We start from the raw sequence: 19,879 nt of genomic DNA on the forward strand, positions 1-19,879 counted from the left end.
TGAAGAGTATCAGATCAAATCTGTAGGAGGAGTTCGTTAAAGTACAACATCAGGAAATTACGAAAAATGCCCAAAATCCAGGAGGAAGTTCAAAATAGCTCACTTCCTGTTGTGTTTAGGGCTATGCTCCAAGAGACTTTTCTGTAGGTATTGGGTCATTACATGTATGTACCAAATTTCATACCTGTACGTGAAACCAGGAGCCGGGGCAAAATGTGGGGGCAATAATTTACCGAATTTGCCCCCCACAATTCTGAAAACCATATCACACGTAAATTTTCACCACTTCTGAAGCGTGTGCAAAGTTTCATGAGTTTTCGAGCATGTTTAGGCCCTCTAAAAAGCGATTCACTTTGGAGAAGAAGAATAATAATAAACGGAGCAAAAACAATAGGGTCCTCTCACCATCGGTGCTCGGGCCCTAATAATAAACAGAGCAATTCCAAGAGGGTCCTCACACCATCGGTGCTCGGGCCCTAACTAAAAGAATGTTGTTGTTTTTTTACCCATTAAAAGTGCAAGTAGCCTACCTTTTATTTTCGGAATAAAAGGCTAAATATTATATTAGGTTCCCGCACTCCTGTCATAGTGTACTAAATATTTTGCATGTGTGATTGTTATGTATCTATCATATCTTTTTTTTTTTTTTTTTTTAACAATTCTCAGCTGTTCCAAAACTGTCAAAACCGATCTCGCACCTACAATATTCTTTATCTATCGCCACCTGGAGTGTATTTTATCAGCTAAAACTTTAGTGGAATTAATTACAAAATAATATCAGCAAAAAAATCTCACATTCCCGCGCTGGCAAACTCCTATCAAACTGAGCGCGAATATTATGACGTCTATGCGCATGCGCCAAAAACTCCCAAGGCAGACGCATGCGCAGGGCTGTAGTCGACTGCGCCATTTTGCTTCGAGTGAGAAACGCTGTATATCGTGTTCTATCTTCAATCCGGTGAGTGCTCGCGGGGTAGAAAGAGACTCATTGGTCTATTTCCACGATTATATTCACAACCCGAAAACATGTCAGACTCTTCGACAGCAGATGTGGGGCCTGTAGAGGCGGGGGTTCGTAAGTTATCGGAGCTGAGAGTGATCGATTTGAAGGCCGAGCTGAAGCGCCGAAATCTCGACATCAGCGGCAATAAAAGCCTGCTTTCAGAGAGACTCAAAAAGGCAAGTGGACCCCGAGAAATATCCATATCTCATCATTTACCAACTCTATACTACATATGAATAAACATGCTTTGCATGGTCTGAGTTACTGGGGTGTATGCACTATGCAGTACATGTGCTGTTTATATTCGTACTGTTTTTATTGTTATGAATGATGTTTTGGATTGTTACTGTGATTTTGTTATGCGCGCCCTATAAGTTTATGCATATAATTCTTTATGCACGACTGTCTAATTGTTTCAGACATCGAATTGCCCTTGCATTATGTTTTGAATGCAAGGCTTACGTAATATGCAGCGAATACAATAGGTTGTCAGTGTAGACTAAAAATGAGTTGTTGTGTGACGCTGTAAACAATAGGTAATAGGTAATCATTCTTGTATTTGACTGTGCCTTACTTTCGTTTCAGGCTATTGAAGAAGAGGGCGGAAATCCAGATGAGATTGTTGTACACCTTGAGATAACGCCTAAGAAAACACCTAGGCGAACTCCAAAAGGTAAAAGCGAGATGTATTCTCGTTGATGTATACTGTGTTTTAAGGTTTTTCATTTAAGTATTGGGGTTTTACAATACACTCGTGTCATGGTATTCGGTTCTATACACAATACTGATCTCACGATAGTTAAAGGGTTAGTTCACACAAAATTATAATTTTATGTAACCTATAGAGCTGGTAAGTCCCGCCCATCCGTAAAACCCCAAGTGAAGGTTGAAACCTAGGTTGAAAAATCGTCAATGCAAGTGAATGGGAGAAAATAATTATTTTCTGGTCCCGTTTGAATTGTGCCATGAATGTGAACATATGTTGTCTGTGAATTTTTTATATAACTTTTCATGTTACGAGTTTGACAGTATATGGTATGATTCTTCGGCTAGCAGTTGTGGAAAAGTCATAACGAGAAAGAATACATGTCGCCTATGTGACGTCACCCCATAAAGTTGACTTACCCGTGGTTTTCGCCAACCTCCAACGATTTTGTCCTCTCCCTGAAAGAAGGCGGTGAAGTGCACCAAAGACGCAGCCATGTTTAGCGGGATCCGTGAGCTAGTGTCCGTGTGCGAGTGGTGGTGACGTTTCAAACGCGTCGAAAGCAGCGAAGAGTTGTAGTCCACAAAGTGCTCTCACACAAAGTCTAACCGTATCAAACTTCTACCCGCTAAATTGTAGCATTCTTTACACGAAAAGTTATATAAAAAATTCACAGACAACATATGTTCACATTCATGGCACAATTCAAACGGGACCAGAAAATAATTATTTTCTCCCATTCACTTGCATTGACGATTTTTCAACCTAGAGGTCCAGGGGGATTAGCGGAAGGGGCGGGACTTACCAGCTCTATATCACAGACTTGTGCTGCACATGTTAACGTTACACTATTTCTGAAGTTATTCCAATCATATTTCAAGCAATTCAAAACCATCATGGCGAACAGTGCGCATCTGAAGTGTCTCAGCTGAAGGAAATAATCCATTATTTATCTGCTTTAATATATCAGCCAAATTTTCTTACCGGGCCAATAACATAAAAAATTAACATATTTTAGCCGATTCCGATATGGTGGCCGATATATCCGTCAGTTTTGATTTCATGGGGATTTTAAGTTGGTTTGAAATGGTCTTCGTTTCTGTCTATAGGAAAGAGCAAAGATGAACCTGATGATGCTGAAGATGGCACCCTTGAGGAGGACTCTGTTGATGGCCAGGTGCTCTGTAATATGAAGTTGTTGATGGATATGATCTGAACTGGGTTGAGTTATTTTGCATAGGTTTATCAAAACTAACAATTTCCTTTACCTCCTTTAGGAGGACCCAGATGCTATACCAGATAGCCTTCATGATATGGATATCATGGACATGAATGTTCTGGATGAAGCCGACATGGGCAATGGAGGTGGGCCTGATGGAGACGAATATGACGAAGAGGTCCTGGATACTTTATCAAATGAAGAAAACGCAGGCTGCCTGAGGGAGGATGCCGCAAATAACTACAATGCGGAGGATGCTGATGAAGCAGTTATGAGTAAATCTGAAGTGGAGGAGGTGAGGTTTTAATATTAGCTAATGATACCGCAGCTCAGTTCTTATCAGTGTTATTTTAGTTTTTATTATTGTTTTATTCATATTTTGAACTAGCTTTTGTTTTAGTTTTATCGTTAGTCTTCACGTTAATTTGTTTAATATTTAGTAATTTCATTGTGCTTTTGTCTTTCTTTTATATATTGCTATTTAGGTTTAACTTATTTTTTTAAGTTTCTTAGTTTTAGTTATTTATTTCCTTATAATAATGTTAGTGCTTCAACTTCAACTTATTTCAGTTTATTGCCAAGGCAGCATTTCTAATTTTCGTTTAGTTTCTTTTCCAACTAATATGTATATTTTATTTTATTTCAGCTTTCTTTCAATTTACAATTTTTTTTAACTTTTTTTTTAATAGTTTTAGTTAACAATAATAACCCTAGTTCTTATTGCACATTGAGATACTTTCTTTGGCTTTCAGGAAATAAAGGCTAATGATGCAGACATGGATGAAAACCAGGAAGTGCTGTGTCAGGTATTCAAGGAAGTTGATATTTTGGGGGGAAGGGGGTTTGTTCCATTGGGTTCAGCGTAGGAATGCCAACGATGAATCGACGATTGATTAATTGTCGTTAATGGTTTCTTTGATAAAACGTATCAATGGTTGATAAAGCAAGGTCATCATTAGAGTGCATAGTTTTGAGGTGCGCATGGCTTATGTGCAAAACACGTGCAGAGACATGAGGAAAAATTAATTGTGCGGGCCGTAGTTACATTTTCTAAGGGTGGGTTGCACCAATAAGGATTAATCTTAAATCTAGATTAAATCAAGGTTTATCTAATAATTCTGTTGCACTAAACTTTAAACCCTGTTTTAAAAAAAAGCAGGTTTAAATTGAAACCATCATTAAATCCTGGATTTAATTTATATTTAAAATAGATTAACTTTAATCCTGTTGATCCATAACTTTAAACTCAGATTAAAATCTCAACCAGGGATTAACTTCAAATTTACAGGTGAGGAGGTTTAGATAAAATAAAGTGCACCTACAATTAAAATATGTGGCTGATTGAACAAAGACAGAAGAGTGGTTGTGTCCTCAGGTCTCTTTTATTACAAATAAAAATGAAAAATAAAGCGCGTTGAGCCGGCAGAGTGTGAGGGTTGTTACGCCTGCTATGGAGTCCAGGATGCGGATCCATCGCTCGCTGTCGGACTAAGAAGAGAGGAATATATTTAGCATTTATATACTCAAACGGACAGTGTGTTGCTGTCAAGATCGGAGATTGTCACCCCATGAATCATACCAGGTTTTTTTCTTATCGCGGTTGTTTTGTCATACGTTATATGCTGCCTTATTACTCCATTAATTGATACTATAAATATATTTCAAGGCTTATGAAATCTCGTATGCGCTGCCGCAATATTTTCATTACCTGCTTTATCAGTAACGGTCTCTCTACGTAGCAGTCTATTAAGACAGCTGACATTCTACAAGTTTATTTCCTTTATTGGCAAGGGCCATTATCATCAGAGAGAGTTTCTGGTGTTCAAAGGAGGAAATGGAATATAAACATGGTTACTGTTTAATTACAATGGCGAATCCATCATGACGGAGAAAATTTATCGTAAATGGAGGTTTCAATCGCAGGATAGAATTCTAATCCCCAATTTGTTAATCTGTTTAAAATTAACTGGTGCAACACCAGTTCACAAATCAATTTAAAATAAAGCCCAGATCAACAAATCCTAGATTAGCTTTAAACTGTGCTTAATTTAATCCTTATTGGTTCAACAATATGTATCTGGCCTTGTTTACACTGAAATATGACCCAATTCCAAATATTTATTTATTTTTGGCTCATATGTGTGACAGATCGGATGTGTTCTATGACCGTGAAATAAATCAGATATGTGCCAATGTGACTGTCATGTAAACAGGCAGATCGGATTTTCTGAGGCATTAGGCAACGTCTCCACGGTTTAATGACTAGAGAAAAGGGACGGATGGCTCGACGAAACGCCGTGTTGTTGTAGGAGAGGAATGTGGACAAACGTTGACACAACATATCAAAGGTTGGCTTGCTCATCCTAAAATTTCAGACCCACTGCTCCTCGTTAAAGCCAATATTTAAACACAATATCCTCTCACCAGTCCTGAGATCTCTCTCGCACACAATAACTGAAGCATATGCGCAGGCTTCAATGATGGCCCTTTTTGTCGTCCTCCGCCTCAAAATCATGGTGATGTTTGGCGAACTTCGCATATATCACAAAGCTTGCATCAAGCATATTTCGCGTTCGTCCATCTGTGCAAGAACCCCCTTTTAGCATGCGCAATGTTTCAGATAGTGTGGCAAGTGTAAACGTATGAATTGGATATTGGTCACAATTGAAAGAACGTGTAAATGGACGGTCAAAAAATCGAATATAGGCAACAAATCAGAATTGGGCATCAAGACCTGCAGTGTAAATGAAGCCTTAATGTCTTCAAGCCATTCACTGTATTAGATTTATTTCGAATCGTAATTGGCCACGGGTCCAAAAAACCCTCCAAACAAGTGATTTTACTGAACATAAAAACTAGTTGAGTAAACAAAAAAGTTCATAGAATAAACGATAAGATCCTGGTGGATGGATGAGTGATCTTCCAGCGCTGTTTCAGCTGTGCGCTTCTATTCTATGGCGCATGGTAAATCAAGACCTTTCTATCTGAGCGATCAAGCACGCTACAGCTGTGAAACAGTGTCTGATTGGTCTCAGCACATTGTGCCTACCCACTATAACCACCCACCAGTTTCCATTGGTTGAACTTTCAAATGACGTAGGAAAACACTGCATCATGATCGTGATGCGATCAGATCCTGGAAGTCCTATAGCTTCAGCCAAGCAGCATGTCATGTCACTGTGATTGACGCATTGTCTTATGTTGTGTTTGGGCTAGTTTGAGACTACCTGCTCTAAAAAAAAAGAAATGTGATCTACTATGGTTTACTGATGTTTTAAGTTACAAAACATGGCTAGTACAAAAGCTGTATACTGTTTACACGTGCGTCATCTGCCTTTTTTCATACAAATACTTGGTATAGTACCATACTTGGCTAACTGAAACAAATGTGCTTGTACTCTGCTAGTTAAGACCTTTTCAGCAATATATGACTCAAGTCTATCTGTGATGCACAATGATTTTACAGATCACATTTTCATGTAAAGCAGTTTTTTTTCATGGTATGAAAATAGAGCAGTTATATTTAGGGATGCACTGAAATGAAAATTCTGTTTCATCCTTACATCTACTGTAATACATTGTTGTTAGTCTCAAGAGTATTTATTTAGTGAATAAATATTTGTGTGTCCTAATGGACTGGTGGTAGAATTTTTGTTGATGTTCATCAGTGATTGTATATCAAGAGCAGGGACAAAGTTGTGTGCATTTTTTTGTGATTTCACCGGAACGAATGGAGAAGTCTCCACAAACAGCGTTGAGCGATAGATTGAAGCGCTCGTCTATGTGAAGTAGGGCTGCACATTTTGCGATTAAGGCGGGCATACACTGTGGGATTTCAACAAGGTTACCTACTCACACTGAACGAGTAGATCGCATGCGATGTAAAGCCAAAGCTTACATTTTATGTGCTCACACTATGCGGTCCGAACGTCGAGCTGCGACTTGACTGCTCCCACTATACGTGTGAAATATGCGCAATAAACCCCTGTGCCGGGTTGCGCCAATAGACCATGATATTGTGTATCCAGATATATTGTAAAAACAAGCATCAGCTATCAATATCAAGAGTATTTAGCATTTCCAATGTATGTATTACATTATTATTAGTGTAATTGTATTCTTATTAGGGAAGGCCTACTTTTATTATAAAATTGCTAGGCTATTATAGCCTAATTAATTTGCCATGTAGTAATTTCATAGCGCATAACCAACATGCTGCGAAGATTACATAGAAGCTTACTTCTCATTGAAAATTGTCTAAAAACATTTAGGTTGATAACAATAAATTATAGGCCTATAATTAAAATTATTAACAGTCTATAATATGTCAGAACACTGAAATAATCAGTCATCAATGAAAATTAAATCAGCTTTATTTCAAAAACAGCTTGTTTAACAAATTAATAAGAGGCAAGTGTAGCTACATCGCAGGTGGCTTGGAAGACGTGGGTAATATGGTTTATCCATTTTGCAACACAAACTATAGGTAAGCAACAATAATTTGCAGCCAGTCTGATAGCTAGATCTCCCTCTTTTCGTTTTCTTTCTTGCTGCATTAAAGAAGAAATGGTTAAACTTCTGTTTTCACACAGGCGCAGTGAGGGAAAAACACTGAGTTTAGGGCAATCGTTCGTAGCTCTACTTCAAGCTGTACGATACCCTCACGAGGAGCGCCCAAAATTTCTGACATGCCAGAAATCCATCGGACCATCCGATTGCCGGTCGGGAGAGGTTTATCGCCTCTCGTTTCCCCTGTACACTGCACGACAAACGACGCATGACAAAGCTGAAAATCAGCCCGACCCGAAAAAGAGTCGCACAAGTCAGAATTTGGCTCAAAATCGGACGAAAATCGCACAGTGAATGCCTGCCTGTACGGATGCCACGATTACGTAATCATTCAAAGCCGCGATTACAAAAGAATATCCACTCTGCGTTTTTAGTGTTTAGAGCATGTTATGTTATGAGAGGCAAATCACGACTACCACAGAGAACCCAGCACAATAGGAACTACCAGTGACGTAAGTGTACGCTGAAATAAAAAGTCTCTCAACTTAGAAAAACGGACTTTCCTGTCCTGTCAGCCGTTATACTGTGCTTGTAGCGCACACTCTTCAACTGCACATGCGAATGCGGCGGCAGTGCGCTATATAACGCTTCACTGTATATAAAGTGCAAAAGAAACTATGAGCATGCAACGTTGTAAATTAATTAGTAAGTCACGAAATAAAAGTAAAATACCAATAAATCACGTTACTGGTATGTCGTGTGTTAACTGAGAAGGATTTGCATGCAGGTATGATTTTCACTCTATTCACGTGGAGTGATTTTTGTCATAACCGTTCTGCCCTAATGTGAAGACTGCACGAGCACCAAGAGAACACTGTTGCCTTCCATCATTGATAACAGCGGCTAAAAACACTCTGCATGATTTCAAAAACAACACATTTCAGCGCCAGATCGCCTCTTATTTAACATGAACAAACAAATTGTTAATCAACTGGAGTATTGACTTTGTATTAGATACATCTGTGCTGCGAGATGTTTCAAAAAGCGGTGGGGACAATATTGACCCAGGCAAAAAGTCAATACCTGCAAATTACTCCCATGGTTGGGTTTCTTTTGTCCGTCTTCACTCATTTTCTATCTTTAGCAGGAGGATGATGGAGAGCCTGGATGCGAGGACACCAAAAGCGAAAAAGGTACTGTATAGGGTTCTGGAATTGCTCTTAATGTCAGGGTGAAGCCTTAGGTCCTTTAGTGTAAATGTATCAGGTTATTCAGGAAAAAGAGACTGGAAATCCAAAGTTGATTACTGGCTTTCTGCATTGCTGACATTGGGCATTAGTATTAATTTAGAACGACGTTATAGTCAATCAAATGCTCTTTTGTATGGCACAGATATGCAGAGAGTCAGTAATCTGTTTCAGTCAGTACATTGGTTGGTTTAAATGGTTGTTGCAGATGCAATTTAGTGTTTCTAGGTTGCTTAAAGAAGACAACGAAGAGAAGACAAGAAGAACTGGATCATGCTGAAGCAAAATCACTGTAGGACTCAGTTTGTTAATTGGAGATTTCACTAATGGACCATTTGCTTGTTTGAAAAGAAACAAATTTCCTGTAAAGACAGCACAAGCTGCTTCTTCCTTATCATGGACACTTCAAGTACTAAAGTCGACGATGGACACTCGGTTGTGGTGGAGGTCTTGTGGCTTTCCCTAGTCAACAGTGCGCCCTCAGCTTCAGGGTGCAGGTGAACTGAAAAGAAATGGCCTGTTGTCTGGAAGCTTGTTGCTTGTTCTTGCTTTGGTTTTTCCAGTCTCTTCATAGGGTAGCTTGCCTTTGCTTGTGTATGAGAAAGCAGAGCGCCACGTCCTATTCCAGTTCCACGATAACATTGCAATGTCTCAGAAGTGATTAAACTCTGTGCCATTCTATTCCTGTTAAATCCGTAGAAAGTGAGAAAGTAGCCGGGTCTTGTATATCAGAGCCGCTTAAGGAAGACTTCGCTGAAGAGCCGACTGAAGACGAGAAATCTTCAGTCTGGGATTCTCACAAAGAGGAAGACAATGTGCACGACCTTGCTAACGCAGAGGAGGCCGCCAATTTGGAAGCAGAATCGCCAGCCTGCGAAATGGACGTTGACGCATCAAAGCAAAGTGAAGTCGATTCAACAAGCAAGGACCAAGAAAACGTTCAGGACAATTTGGTGGACTCTGAGAGCACTTCCACTCAGGCCGCTAATGCTAGCGAAACATGTCTGCGCGATATCGAAAGCGCAGTTGATTCGGAAATGGCGTCTAAAGGAGAAGCGGACGAGGAATGCAAGAAGACTGAACCTGCTGAGTCTTCAGAAGTCAAAGAGTCCTCTGTACAGGGTGGTGATGATCAGAAAAAGAGGTTTGTTGTTTTCTGTCTACTAGAACAATGGCTTTCTCTGTTTCATTGGCTCCTTTGTTAACAAGTATGGGTTCTCTTGGGAGGTGTAAACGACTGCGCATTTCGTCAACCATTTTGTCTTTTTTTTTTTCTACCTTCAAAAAGTAATGTACCAGAAATTTGGTTTGCCATCTTAGTCCAAGGTATGTTTAACGTAATTGGGCTTCACGTGACTATTCAAGTTGTAATATCCAAATCTTTGTTCATTGACTATGGTTGTGTATTTTCACTAGGTGGGTATTTGTTAATCAACACTGGTGATCCCGTTCATTTTGCCCATTCAATTTCTCATAATACTATTTTCTTTTTCTCTAGCGGTGATGAGGATACATCAACCAAGCCTGAGTCAAAAGATGATAAAGGTGGGTGTGCAATGAAGTACTACTTTTGACCAAGAAGTTGTTTCTGGACATTGTAAATTGATCTTGCACCTCATCAGGTAATGCTGCTGCTAGCGGAAGGAACCTCTGGGTCAGTGGACTCTCTTCAACCACCAGAGCGACAGATCTAAAGAATCTGTTCAGCAAATATGGCAAGGTCTGCATGTTATAGAAAACTACACATTGGAAATGTTGTTCTTAGGTTTGAGGGTGTCTTGATCCATGTTTGCTTCTACTTGCAGGTTGTTGGCGCGAAAGTAGTAACAAACGCCCGAAGCCCAGGCGCTCGCTGCTATGGGTTTGTTACGATGTGCTCTACTGAGGAGGCCACAACGTGCATCAGCCATCTGCACAGAACTGAACTGCATGGCCGGATGATTTCAGTTGAAAGGGTATGTGATTTTGTTTATTATTTGGGTGCTAACATACTAGAGTTCGCCAGAGATAACTGCGAGTGTCCATTGGTGCAACTCATTCACCAATGACAATTTCTGCTTTTGGACATCTGATTTATTGTATTTCCATTTTATTTTCACTCCCTAGCGTGGATTTTCTTCCAAAAGTTTTGCCTAGTGTGCAAGTGCCCTTATTTCTAAACTCTTTTGCATCAGCATTGGGTGGCTGGCAACAGTATTGACGTGAGGTGTGGAGTCAAAGCTAATTGATTGATCTGTATCTGTATTTAGGCCAAGAACGAGCCTGCGGGAAAGAAGCCTGCTGAAAAAAGCGATGCCAAAAAGCCTGGCAGTGACAGAAGACACTCCTCAGACTCGAAGACCGAGAAGTAAGTTGTAAATCAATGGTATTTATTTACAGACATATCTGCATGCCAAATAACTAACGGTCTCATCATACGGTTTCATCCTTACAGATCTGAGAACAAGGATGAGAAGTCTGAAAACGCTGATGGAAAAGGTAACAAGATTAGCTTGCGTTCACGTTTGTAACTACCTTCAGTAATATGCAAGGGTATCCAAATCTTAATGGTTCAATCTTGCTGTTACAGAACAAGGAGGAGAGAGGACTGTAGTGATGGACAAGTCAAAAGGAGAGCCGGTCATCAGCGTGAAGACAAAAAGCAAAGAACGAGTATGTTTTGTGGTTTTAACCATTTTGATTCAGACTACTTTGTGTGGTTCTGAAAACTTTAAAATGACACACCAATCTTTGTTTCAGAGCACTAAGAGTCGTGACCGTAAATCCTCTAGCAAGGATAGGAAGGACATTTTGTCATTTGACCAAATTAAGGAGCAGAGAGAGAGAGAGCGTCAGAGGCAGAGGGAACGAGAGATTAGAGAGGTGGAGAGACGCAGGCACTCTGGGTAAATTTGATGCTTCTATCCTTTGGCCCTAATCTAGTCTTGATCTAAAAATCAATCTAGCAATTTTCCAACTGGGGTTTATTTACGATGCAGCGAGCGAGACCGCGACAGCCGTTCGGAACGCGAGCGCATCCGCCTCTTTCGGGAGCGGGAGGAGAGGGAGAGACTGCTGAGGAAGCGCAACTTTCTGGAGGTGGAGAAACAGCGGCTGGATGCCGACCGCAGGGAGCGCGAGTTCCTCGAGCGTGAACGTCTCCGAATAGAGTATGAGCGGCGGCGCGAGCAGGAACGCATTCATCGGGAGAGGGAGGAGCTGAGACGGCAACAGGATCAGCTACGCTTTGAACAGGACCGACGTCCCGTCAAGAGGCCTTACGACATGGATGGCAGGTATGCATAAAGTAGGGTTGCCGAACAGTTTTGCCAAACCAGTAAAAGACAAGGTTTCAACACCCACTTGCAACTCTACTTGATTCCTTGGGTAAGTTCAAGAAGCAGGAGCACCTTGATTTGTCAGCTTTGACTGGTAGGGCTGCACCATATTGAAGAGATATGTGATAACTCGTTAAATTCGATAATGCTAAGAGTTTAAAATAAATGTAAAATTAAAAACTGAACATGATATAACAACATACGTTTCACATTCTATTTAAGCATCCCTTCAACTTTTGAAAGTAAACAGCAGTGTTTTACTGTAGCATTACATAAAAAGTAAGTGTCATTTTAACGTCAGTTTAAACCAGGAGGTTTAGGGTTTCAGGTAGGCCTACGTTAGGTTTAACAACAGAAATTGAATAATCAAATTTAAAATTAAAACACTGCTTAGTTTTCAATGTACGAGTTAAATATACACCGATTCTTAAAGCCACAGAAGTTATTCAGTCAAGAGCAGTGAGTTATTTTCTCTTTGTCTGTTATTGTTTGATTAACATTAAGCACACACAGAAGCAGGTTTATTAGGCTGCTGTCAATTTTGGAACCAATATATTGTGACACGCGCTCTTTCTTTCTCAACTGTTTAGTCCACTCAAGACACAATTGACTGCGTTGACGTGAATACTCGCCAAGACGGGCATTTTGACATCATTTTGTGTGTATTTGGTCATTTAAGCTGCGGAAGAGAACTGATTAGGCGTCGCTTATTGCGCCTAATAACATTACGCATGTCACACGTTTGGAACAGTCATGTGCCCAGTCTATTCTCTGCTGTCTGCGTCAACCTAAAAATTTGACTTTTTTCATAATCTGTTGAGTATTACAATTATTCTGTTATCATAAACATTATGATATGCACATCACAATATATACTTTTGCGATATTTTGAGATATCGTGCAGCCCTAGACTGTGGGATGCATCGTGTCTGTATTATAATTTTTTTCATTTTATTTTTTATTTTATTTTCCAAATATACAGAAAAGATGACTGGCAGATGAAGAGAATGACAATGGATGATCGCTATGGACGGTCGGATTTTGGACGCCAAGACCGCTACCAAGACTTTGACCACAGAGACCGCAGCCGCTATCAGGATGATATTATGGACAGGTAATGCCAGCTCTGTCTAACATGTCTAACAGCAGCCAACTGTCTAGATATTTGTCTATAGATTTTGCTACTATATCGTAATGATTTACATCCCCCTTACAAACAGGAGAGACAACCGCGGTGGTCTGTCAGGAGACAACCAGGTAAGAAAAGCCCTTCACAGTCCTTCATTAGATTTGATCCTCGGGTATTGGAAAACATCTTATCCTCCTTTCTCAATTTACAGCACTTTTCAGATCGGGAAAGACATGGCAGGGACAGTCGTGACAACTGGGGTGGCGGCTACGACAAGCGTGGAATGAATCCTATGAGGCCGGTGCCAGGCAGGTAGGTCATTTTGTCTCATCTAGTCAGATGTGCTGCCTCATTAAATGGCAAATTCTCTTCACTCAGTTGTTTTGCTCTGCTTCTTGTTTGAAGTCGTGACAACAGGGACTGGGAGCCTGGGCGTAAAATGGACGGGGACAGAAACTGGCAAGGTATGTCTACTATTTTTTTCTATTATGTTCAAAAGAAGTTGCATGTTATCCTCTCTTCTAACTTACTACATTTCTTTGTAGGAGCAGACCGAGGTGTTCCAGGACAGGGTCACATGGCACGAGGTGGAATGGCAAGGTATCAAGGTTTAGGCTTTTGTTTGTCATGGCTAGACATAACTGTGTAAATAGAGTATCGTGGGAAATGTCTTTTGTTGCGCATGAAACTAATATTTGTCTACTCTACTCCACAGCCGAGGTGGATACATGCAGACAGGAACGTCCCAGTCACTCTCTGGAGCCTTAAATCGACCGAATCAAATGATTCAGGGTAGTGGTATACAGGGTGGCGGAGCCTTTGGTCGACGCTATTAACTTAAACCCCTTGTGTATCTGTTATGTGAAAAGAAACTTTGCAGCTTGTACATTGCCAATCGTGCTTTGTAATTGTATTTTTAAGTCCACTTTTATTTTGATGGTGTAAAGACAAACAGATAATTGTGTAAAGTTTGAGAATTTTTTTTTTTTTTTTTTTTTTTGTCCTCCCCTCCATTCCACATCTTTAGATTTTAGGCTTTTCTGTTTTTCACTTGTTGAATGCTCAGGAATGTTTTGCTAAAATGGAACCTGTCTTTAAAACCAAGAAATTGTTGTTCAATTGTTTTTGATGTTTCAATAAAATAGTGGAGTTTTCTTTACATAAAGGTGGTACGCTCATCTTCCTATGATGTACATGCTAGCATTCTGTTGCCATTAGGTGGCGCTCTTAGTCTAAGCAAAATTGGAGGAATTGAAGAATGCTTGTGAGAATGCAAGTAGATTTTTACATTTTCTGAAGAAACTATGCTAGGGTGTTTCATGTCTTCCAATCTGAACAGGTTCATTTGGGTTAATGTTATAGTGATGGTTCCCTTAGCAAACACAGCTAATAGTATGTGGCATCTCTATAGTCTTGGTTACAGATGTTATTTTGGCATACTCCAACTCTAAATTAAGCAAACGAATGGCATTACCATTATGACCTTCTGCCAATTGCTCAATACATCTTGATTATTCAGAGCATGACTTCCATGTCGTAGGAGGACTGTGGCTTTTAATCTAATAAACCGTCAAAAATAAATGCACTTGTTACATGCTTTTAAATGTCAGAAGATCAACAGTCACATTGTGCAAGTCTATTCACTGGAGTATTAGATCACTTATATATCTAATAATAACCCTCAATTTCCTCACTAAACCTTTTGGCTTAGGGAAACCCATTTCCTGAATATTTTATCTTGGTGTATTTTCTGAACCCATGTTGAAGTTCCTTATAGTTGTTCTCAGAATTTAATTTATGTTAGGGGGCGACGTTGTCCAAAATTTGAGGCTCTGAACTCACTCCTGAATCTGTTTTCAGTTAATCATTATGACAACAAACTGACTCCACAGGGGATATTGTTTTGCTAGCTTGAAATTAGCCATGGTAATGTGGGACGTTGTTTAATACTTTGAAACAAACCACTGCAGTGCAATATTTGTTTGGGGGTGGGAATTCATAGTTGTTATGGTTATTACATATGATTAACTCTTGTAGTAGAGTAATTAGCTGTCAATAAAGATAAATGATACAGTTCAAAGGAACTCAGGAGAACCTTTGGTAACAGACGACATCCTGGGAGGTGAAGTTGGTGTGCGGTGTATCAGTTCCACAATGTCCTAAAGTAACCTATGCCTAAATGGATGCCTTCTTGGGAGGCATCTTGAATGATGTCACTAACTTAGATCAGGTCGTGCATTGGTGGCCAATCACATCCAGGCTTAAGGTTTTGTAGGTGGAGTCAGCATTCCTAGAAATGTCTGGGGGTCATAAAACTCTCATTATATATCATACTGCTGAAATGTGCCAAGGAATTCTTGATAAATTAATGCTGTCTACAAGACCAGTATCCTAGAACTGCTGGTTGTCCTCATTCCTAATAATACTGTCCATTGCTTCATGTCTGAGCGATGTTTTGCTGTTTGAACTGGCACATGTTCTCTTCTGCAAATACGTTGACATGTGGACCAAGACATTTGGAACAAAACCTGAGCAGAGCTGGAATTTCAATTGCTGTACCACACACCCATGAGAATGTCTGTTCTCCCCCGCATTCAGCTATACAATGAGATTTATGGAAGTTTCCCAAAAGAAAAATCCCCTTTAAAGCCTTGGAAGAACATGGATGTGGGGGACCCAACATGTCATTGTTTCCCTGAGCAAACCTCATTAAAAATTCCTGTTATACTTTAGAAACTGAATTTAAATTGTGGTCCTCCTTCAAAACAGATCAACAAGTCTGTATATGCCTAGTTAGTGTAGTTCAGGCATGTGTAGCCAGAAACATTCCTCTCGGAATAGGTTTCAAGCACCTAGTGAGCTAAGACGACATGGTAGCCAAACTTTTGAGTGCTTCCAAGATTTATCTGCTGATTTATATTTTATCTAGAGGACATTTTACAGGTAAGAAATCTCTTCATGCTTTGTCTTGCAGAAGATGGTGGGCTTATCTGAGGTCAATATAAGGACATTTGTCTAAATTACTGAAGTTGTTTTGGCCTCTTTCATTGTAGTTTGCCTCAACTTGCCTGAATCAAAATAAGATTCTGATAAAAGAACACTTTTAGTCATAGAGGTCTTGTTAAGGTATGTTACACTATTGTTGTTCATACTTTGGGTTAGTTATTTGGACAAACCACTTTGGCAAGTAACTTGACCTGCACCGTTTGTGCTACGGCTTGTGGTGGTGAGGTATGCTATTACTTTTTTTTTTTCTTTTTTTTTTAAAGCAAAACGATTTTCATTTGATAGACGATAAAATGGACAAAATAAAAGATTTGTGTCCAAAGATTATTAAGACGGGTAGGTTCTTTTAACTTGAGCCACTCAAAACACTGTAGCATTATGTGAGCATTAGCTGTTCAAACAGAATACATTCTTGCGTTTACAATGTGACAAAAGTGCACCACAAAACAGGGGTGTCTAATGCATTTTATGTAATGTGATCAGAAAAAAAACAAAAAAACGTAAATAGCAGAAATGGTGGACAACTGACAAAAAAGAAAAAGAAAACATGCTTGAACAAGCCTGTTTTGCTGATCTCCCAGGCTGCTCCAGGTGTTTAGCTGGGGGGAGCATGGTCTCCCAGCTTGACTAGCTGAAAAGTTCCCCAAACCTCTCTAAAACCAGTCAACAGGCCTGCAAATCCACTTTAGGCTAGGGCTGCATCCGAAATCGCATACTTCTAAGCGAATAACGGTATATGACAAAATAATTACGTCCAAATTTGCCCTCTTAAAAGAATAGGCAAAAAGTACACTGATGACCTACTTTCTTCAGCGAGATTCTGAAATGTGCATACGATGGACACTTTACTGTCCCATGAGGCCACTGGAGAGGATTTATGAATGGCAGTGAAGTGACACAACTGACAAGTAGGTCACATGATAATGACAAAATGGCGAATGTAGGCATGTCATACTTTTTTAGCAGTCGTGAAGTAATACTTATTAAAATAAGATTTCGGAATCGGATGCAGCCAATGTGCCTGTGATGCCCCAGTTTCTTCTGATTGGCCCACTATTTTGATATCGAGGAGCGGACACAACTTTTAACTTGACATTTAAGTATACAGTATTTATTATTTTAAAGCGTGTGTTGTATTATTTCAGCCCCCCCTTAGTGTTGGATTTTTGTTTTTATTGTTTCTTTTATAAGCCTATCAATTTTAGCTACTTAGTTACTTATTTGTAATGTAGGCTATGTGAATACAGAATATGACTAAATATAGAATTATGTGAATTTATGTATATTTATGTTTTTATTTTGTTGTTGTTTTTATTGAGTTGTTGTTTCTTGAGTTTGTAAATGGAAAATGTTCAATTAAAAAAAAAACTTTTAAATTGACATGGCGTCTCTCGTGCGTAAGAAAATGCGCGAGACGGTGAAAAAGCAGACGCCGTGTCACGCCCGTCTAATCGCGATAATGTAATTTACATTGAAAAACAATTAAGAAAATAGAGCGGTTGGAACGCAAAAACTCTAATATTTTGTGGTTTTCTCAATATAAAACAGCTACGTTTAGTTCTCTGTGGATTTGTGGTGATAAATAAATTGGACTCGATTTAAACACTATATTTTGTTCCAAATATTTCAGAAGCTTTACAAGACATTAGCAAGTACATAAAACACTATGAAGGCCTGTCTTATGACCGAGAGCTCTTAAAACAACAACACCAGCGCATCAGACGCGAGACACATTTGAACAATCAAGAGCTTCATCTAGACTTCAACGCCTTTCAGAGGTAGAACGTTTCTTTTGTTTCCACAAGTTTCCTATGATGTCCACACATCTTAATCATCCCACCATACTTTATTGTCCACTTACAAACGTTTATTAAGCATTGATTTCTTGAAGGGCATTCCACCTGCGTCTCAAGCCAGATGTAAATGGCTTCACAGAAGATTTTAAGGTCCAGTCAGAAGATGAAACTCAGATGGTGGATCTCTCTCACATATATTCAGGAGTACTAGAAGGTAGGACTTGTTTTGGCAGCCACACAGTTTGGTATCTATAATTAATCACTGTAAAAAGTGATCAGCTGACAATGTAAAATCGTTGACTTAAAATTATTAAGTAATAAACTTCATGTGTAATTGAAAATATTAAGTTATGTTAACTTGACAATCCACATAACTTAATATTTCAATTATGCATGAAGTTTATTTGTAATTTTAAGGTAACGGGTTTCCTCACTTAAGTCAACTGATCACTTTTTACAGTGTAAGATACAATGTTTTCTCTCTCATAGATGACAGTGGATCCTCATGTCAAGGTTCTGTTGTTGAGGGTCAGTTTGAAGGCTCGATCACAACAGCCAATGGGACGTTCTACGTGGAGCCCACTGACAGATACGACACCAACAAAACTGACCACCATTCCATTATTTATCATGAGGATGATGTGGGTAAGTGATTATAAAACGTATTTCTTACGTTTAAGCTGTGATTTATTCCCAACAAAACTTTCTCATGTCCTTTCTTGTGTGTTCACCATTGTATTGATCAGTATTTTTTGTCTTTTTCCGATAGACTAACAAGCCATAAAACAAGATTAATATACTGGTTAAGTTAGAACTGGTCGATATAATAAAACTTTTCCAACTCGATCTCATGAGGTGGCGATTTCGTATGAATTTGTATGATGCGATTTGTGTGGAAACCTGCAATTTTAGGGGGAAAAGGATGCATGAAGGTCCACCCCTAAACCTAATCATCAACAGGGCATAAGCAGATTTATATGAATTTGTATGAATTAGCTACCATTTTGTCAAAGCTTAAAATAGTTCAAATTTATTGCATCTTGATTTAAGTTTGTTTTTTAACCCTTTTGGAGAATTAATATTTTATTTTTTATTTTAATGATAAACCTCACTACAGTTTGGTTATTATGCTCTCTCTCTCTCTCTCTCTCTCTCTCTCTCTCTCTCTCTCTCTCTCTATATATATATATATATATATATATAAATATACACTATTGAACTTAATTCAATGCTATTTTACTTTTTTATGATAGTAATTAAAAATTTGGTGGTGAAAACATAGCTACTTTTGGAGATAAGCTATCATATTCATCTAGAAAGTTAGTTTTAAAAGTGAGACTTGTACTTTCTTTTTGTCCAAACATGAATTCAATGAACTGCGTGGGGTATTTTACCGCAGTTCAATGCCCTGATAATATGCTAAGTTTTGCAGGCAGAGGAGCTGGACATGTTGCACATTTTATTGATTGTTCAAAAATTATAAATATTATAAATCTCACAAGTGAGTATGTTTATACCTGAAAGTACCATGATAAATGTAACAGAAAAGGCTGATAATAACCTTAATGCATTTATTGTTCAGCCAAGTCATTTTTAAATCCTAGTAGTCTTCCTTCTTTCTCTGCCAACTGACACGGAAATGATTGTTTTAAGTAGCAAGCCTAGAGAGCAGAACCAGTTTACAAGGATTAAAGATATCTGTCATTTATTGTAAGTAATAGACTTACATTAAAGCAATGTGTCAGTCTGAGGCCAAATTACAATTTTTTTTTTTTTTTTGGGAAACTTTTGTACAAAAGGTCAGATTTGCTTCAGATGAAACTCAAGATGCTCGATATGAATTTATACAGGAAAGCAAAATAGGTGCATTTTCATAAGTGGTCCCAGACTTTTCTACCCTGGAGTGTTTTTGATGTCATTTCTGGGATTTCCACTTGTGTTTGTGTA

General features: G+C 39.0%; 2 protein-coding genes across 4 annotated transcripts in view; both read left to right on the plus strand.

Annotated features, from left to right (window-relative positions):
- The first annotated feature begins 889 nt into the window (after positions 1-889).
- On the plus strand, positions 890-14,702 carry safb (scaffold attachment factor B). 3 transcript variants are annotated; one of them, XM_079889846.1, is made up of 21 exons: positions 890-1,179; positions 1,589-1,676; positions 2,819-2,886; positions 2,987-3,223; positions 3,681-3,734; positions 8,582-8,630; positions 9,384-9,828; positions 10,183-10,229; positions 10,307-10,404; positions 10,490-10,639; positions 10,934-11,031; positions 11,119-11,162; positions 11,254-11,336; positions 11,424-11,569; positions 11,663-11,959; positions 12,984-13,115; positions 13,222-13,258; positions 13,342-13,442; positions 13,536-13,594; positions 13,676-13,730; positions 13,846-14,702. In XM_079889846.1, the coding sequence occupies exons 1-21, from the start codon at positions 1,027-1,029 to the stop codon at positions 13,964-13,966; spliced, it is 2,562 nt and encodes an 853-aa protein (XP_079745972.1). In that variant the 5' UTR covers positions 890-1,026; the 3' UTR covers positions 13,967-14,702. The 3 variants fall into 3 exon arrangements, with proteins under 3 accessions (XP_079745972.1, XP_079745971.1, XP_079745973.1); XM_079889845.1 differs by having other exon boundaries at positions 896-1,179; positions 3,681-3,746; positions 8,585-8,630; XM_079889847.1 differs by having other exon boundaries at positions 896-1,179; positions 8,585-8,630.
- A 1,230-nt stretch (positions 14,703-15,932) lies between these two features.
- Positions 15,933-19,879, plus strand: part of LOC307170330 (disintegrin and metalloproteinase domain-containing protein 10) — a 30,201-nt gene continuing 26,254 nt past the window's right edge. The window contains exons 1-4 of the mRNA XM_079891427.1: positions 15,933-16,073; positions 17,767-17,914; positions 18,028-18,146; positions 18,422-18,577. Coding sequence (XP_079747553.1) covers positions 16,001-16,073; positions 17,767-17,914; positions 18,028-18,146; positions 18,422-18,577 — 496 coding nt within the window. The 5' untranslated portion in view covers positions 15,933-16,000. The remainder of the gene's footprint in view (positions 16,074-17,766; positions 17,915-18,027; positions 18,147-18,421; positions 18,578-19,879) is intronic.

The sequence above is a fragment of the Squalius cephalus genome, assembly GCF_949319135.1.
Source record: "Squalius cephalus genome assembly, chromosome: 13".
Classification (NCBI taxonomy): domain Eukaryota; kingdom Metazoa; phylum Chordata; class Actinopteri; order Cypriniformes; family Leuciscidae; genus Squalius; species Squalius cephalus.

What these genes read in the sequence shown, in the direction of transcription:
- safb (XM_079889845.1), top strand. Translation starts at nt 1,027, where the DNA reads ATGTCAGACTCTTCGACAGCAGATGTGGGGCCTGTAGAGGCGGGGGTT. An exon ending in GGATGATTTCAGTTGAAAGG is followed by an intron (nt 10,640 to 10,933) that starts GTATGTGATTTT and finishes ATCTGTATTTAG; the next exon opens with GCCAAGAACGAGCCTGCGGG. An exon ending in CGGGGACAGAAACTGGCAAG is followed by an intron (nt 13,595 to 13,675) that starts GTATGTCTACTA and finishes ATTTCTTTGTAG; the next exon opens with GAGCAGACCGAGGTGTTCCA.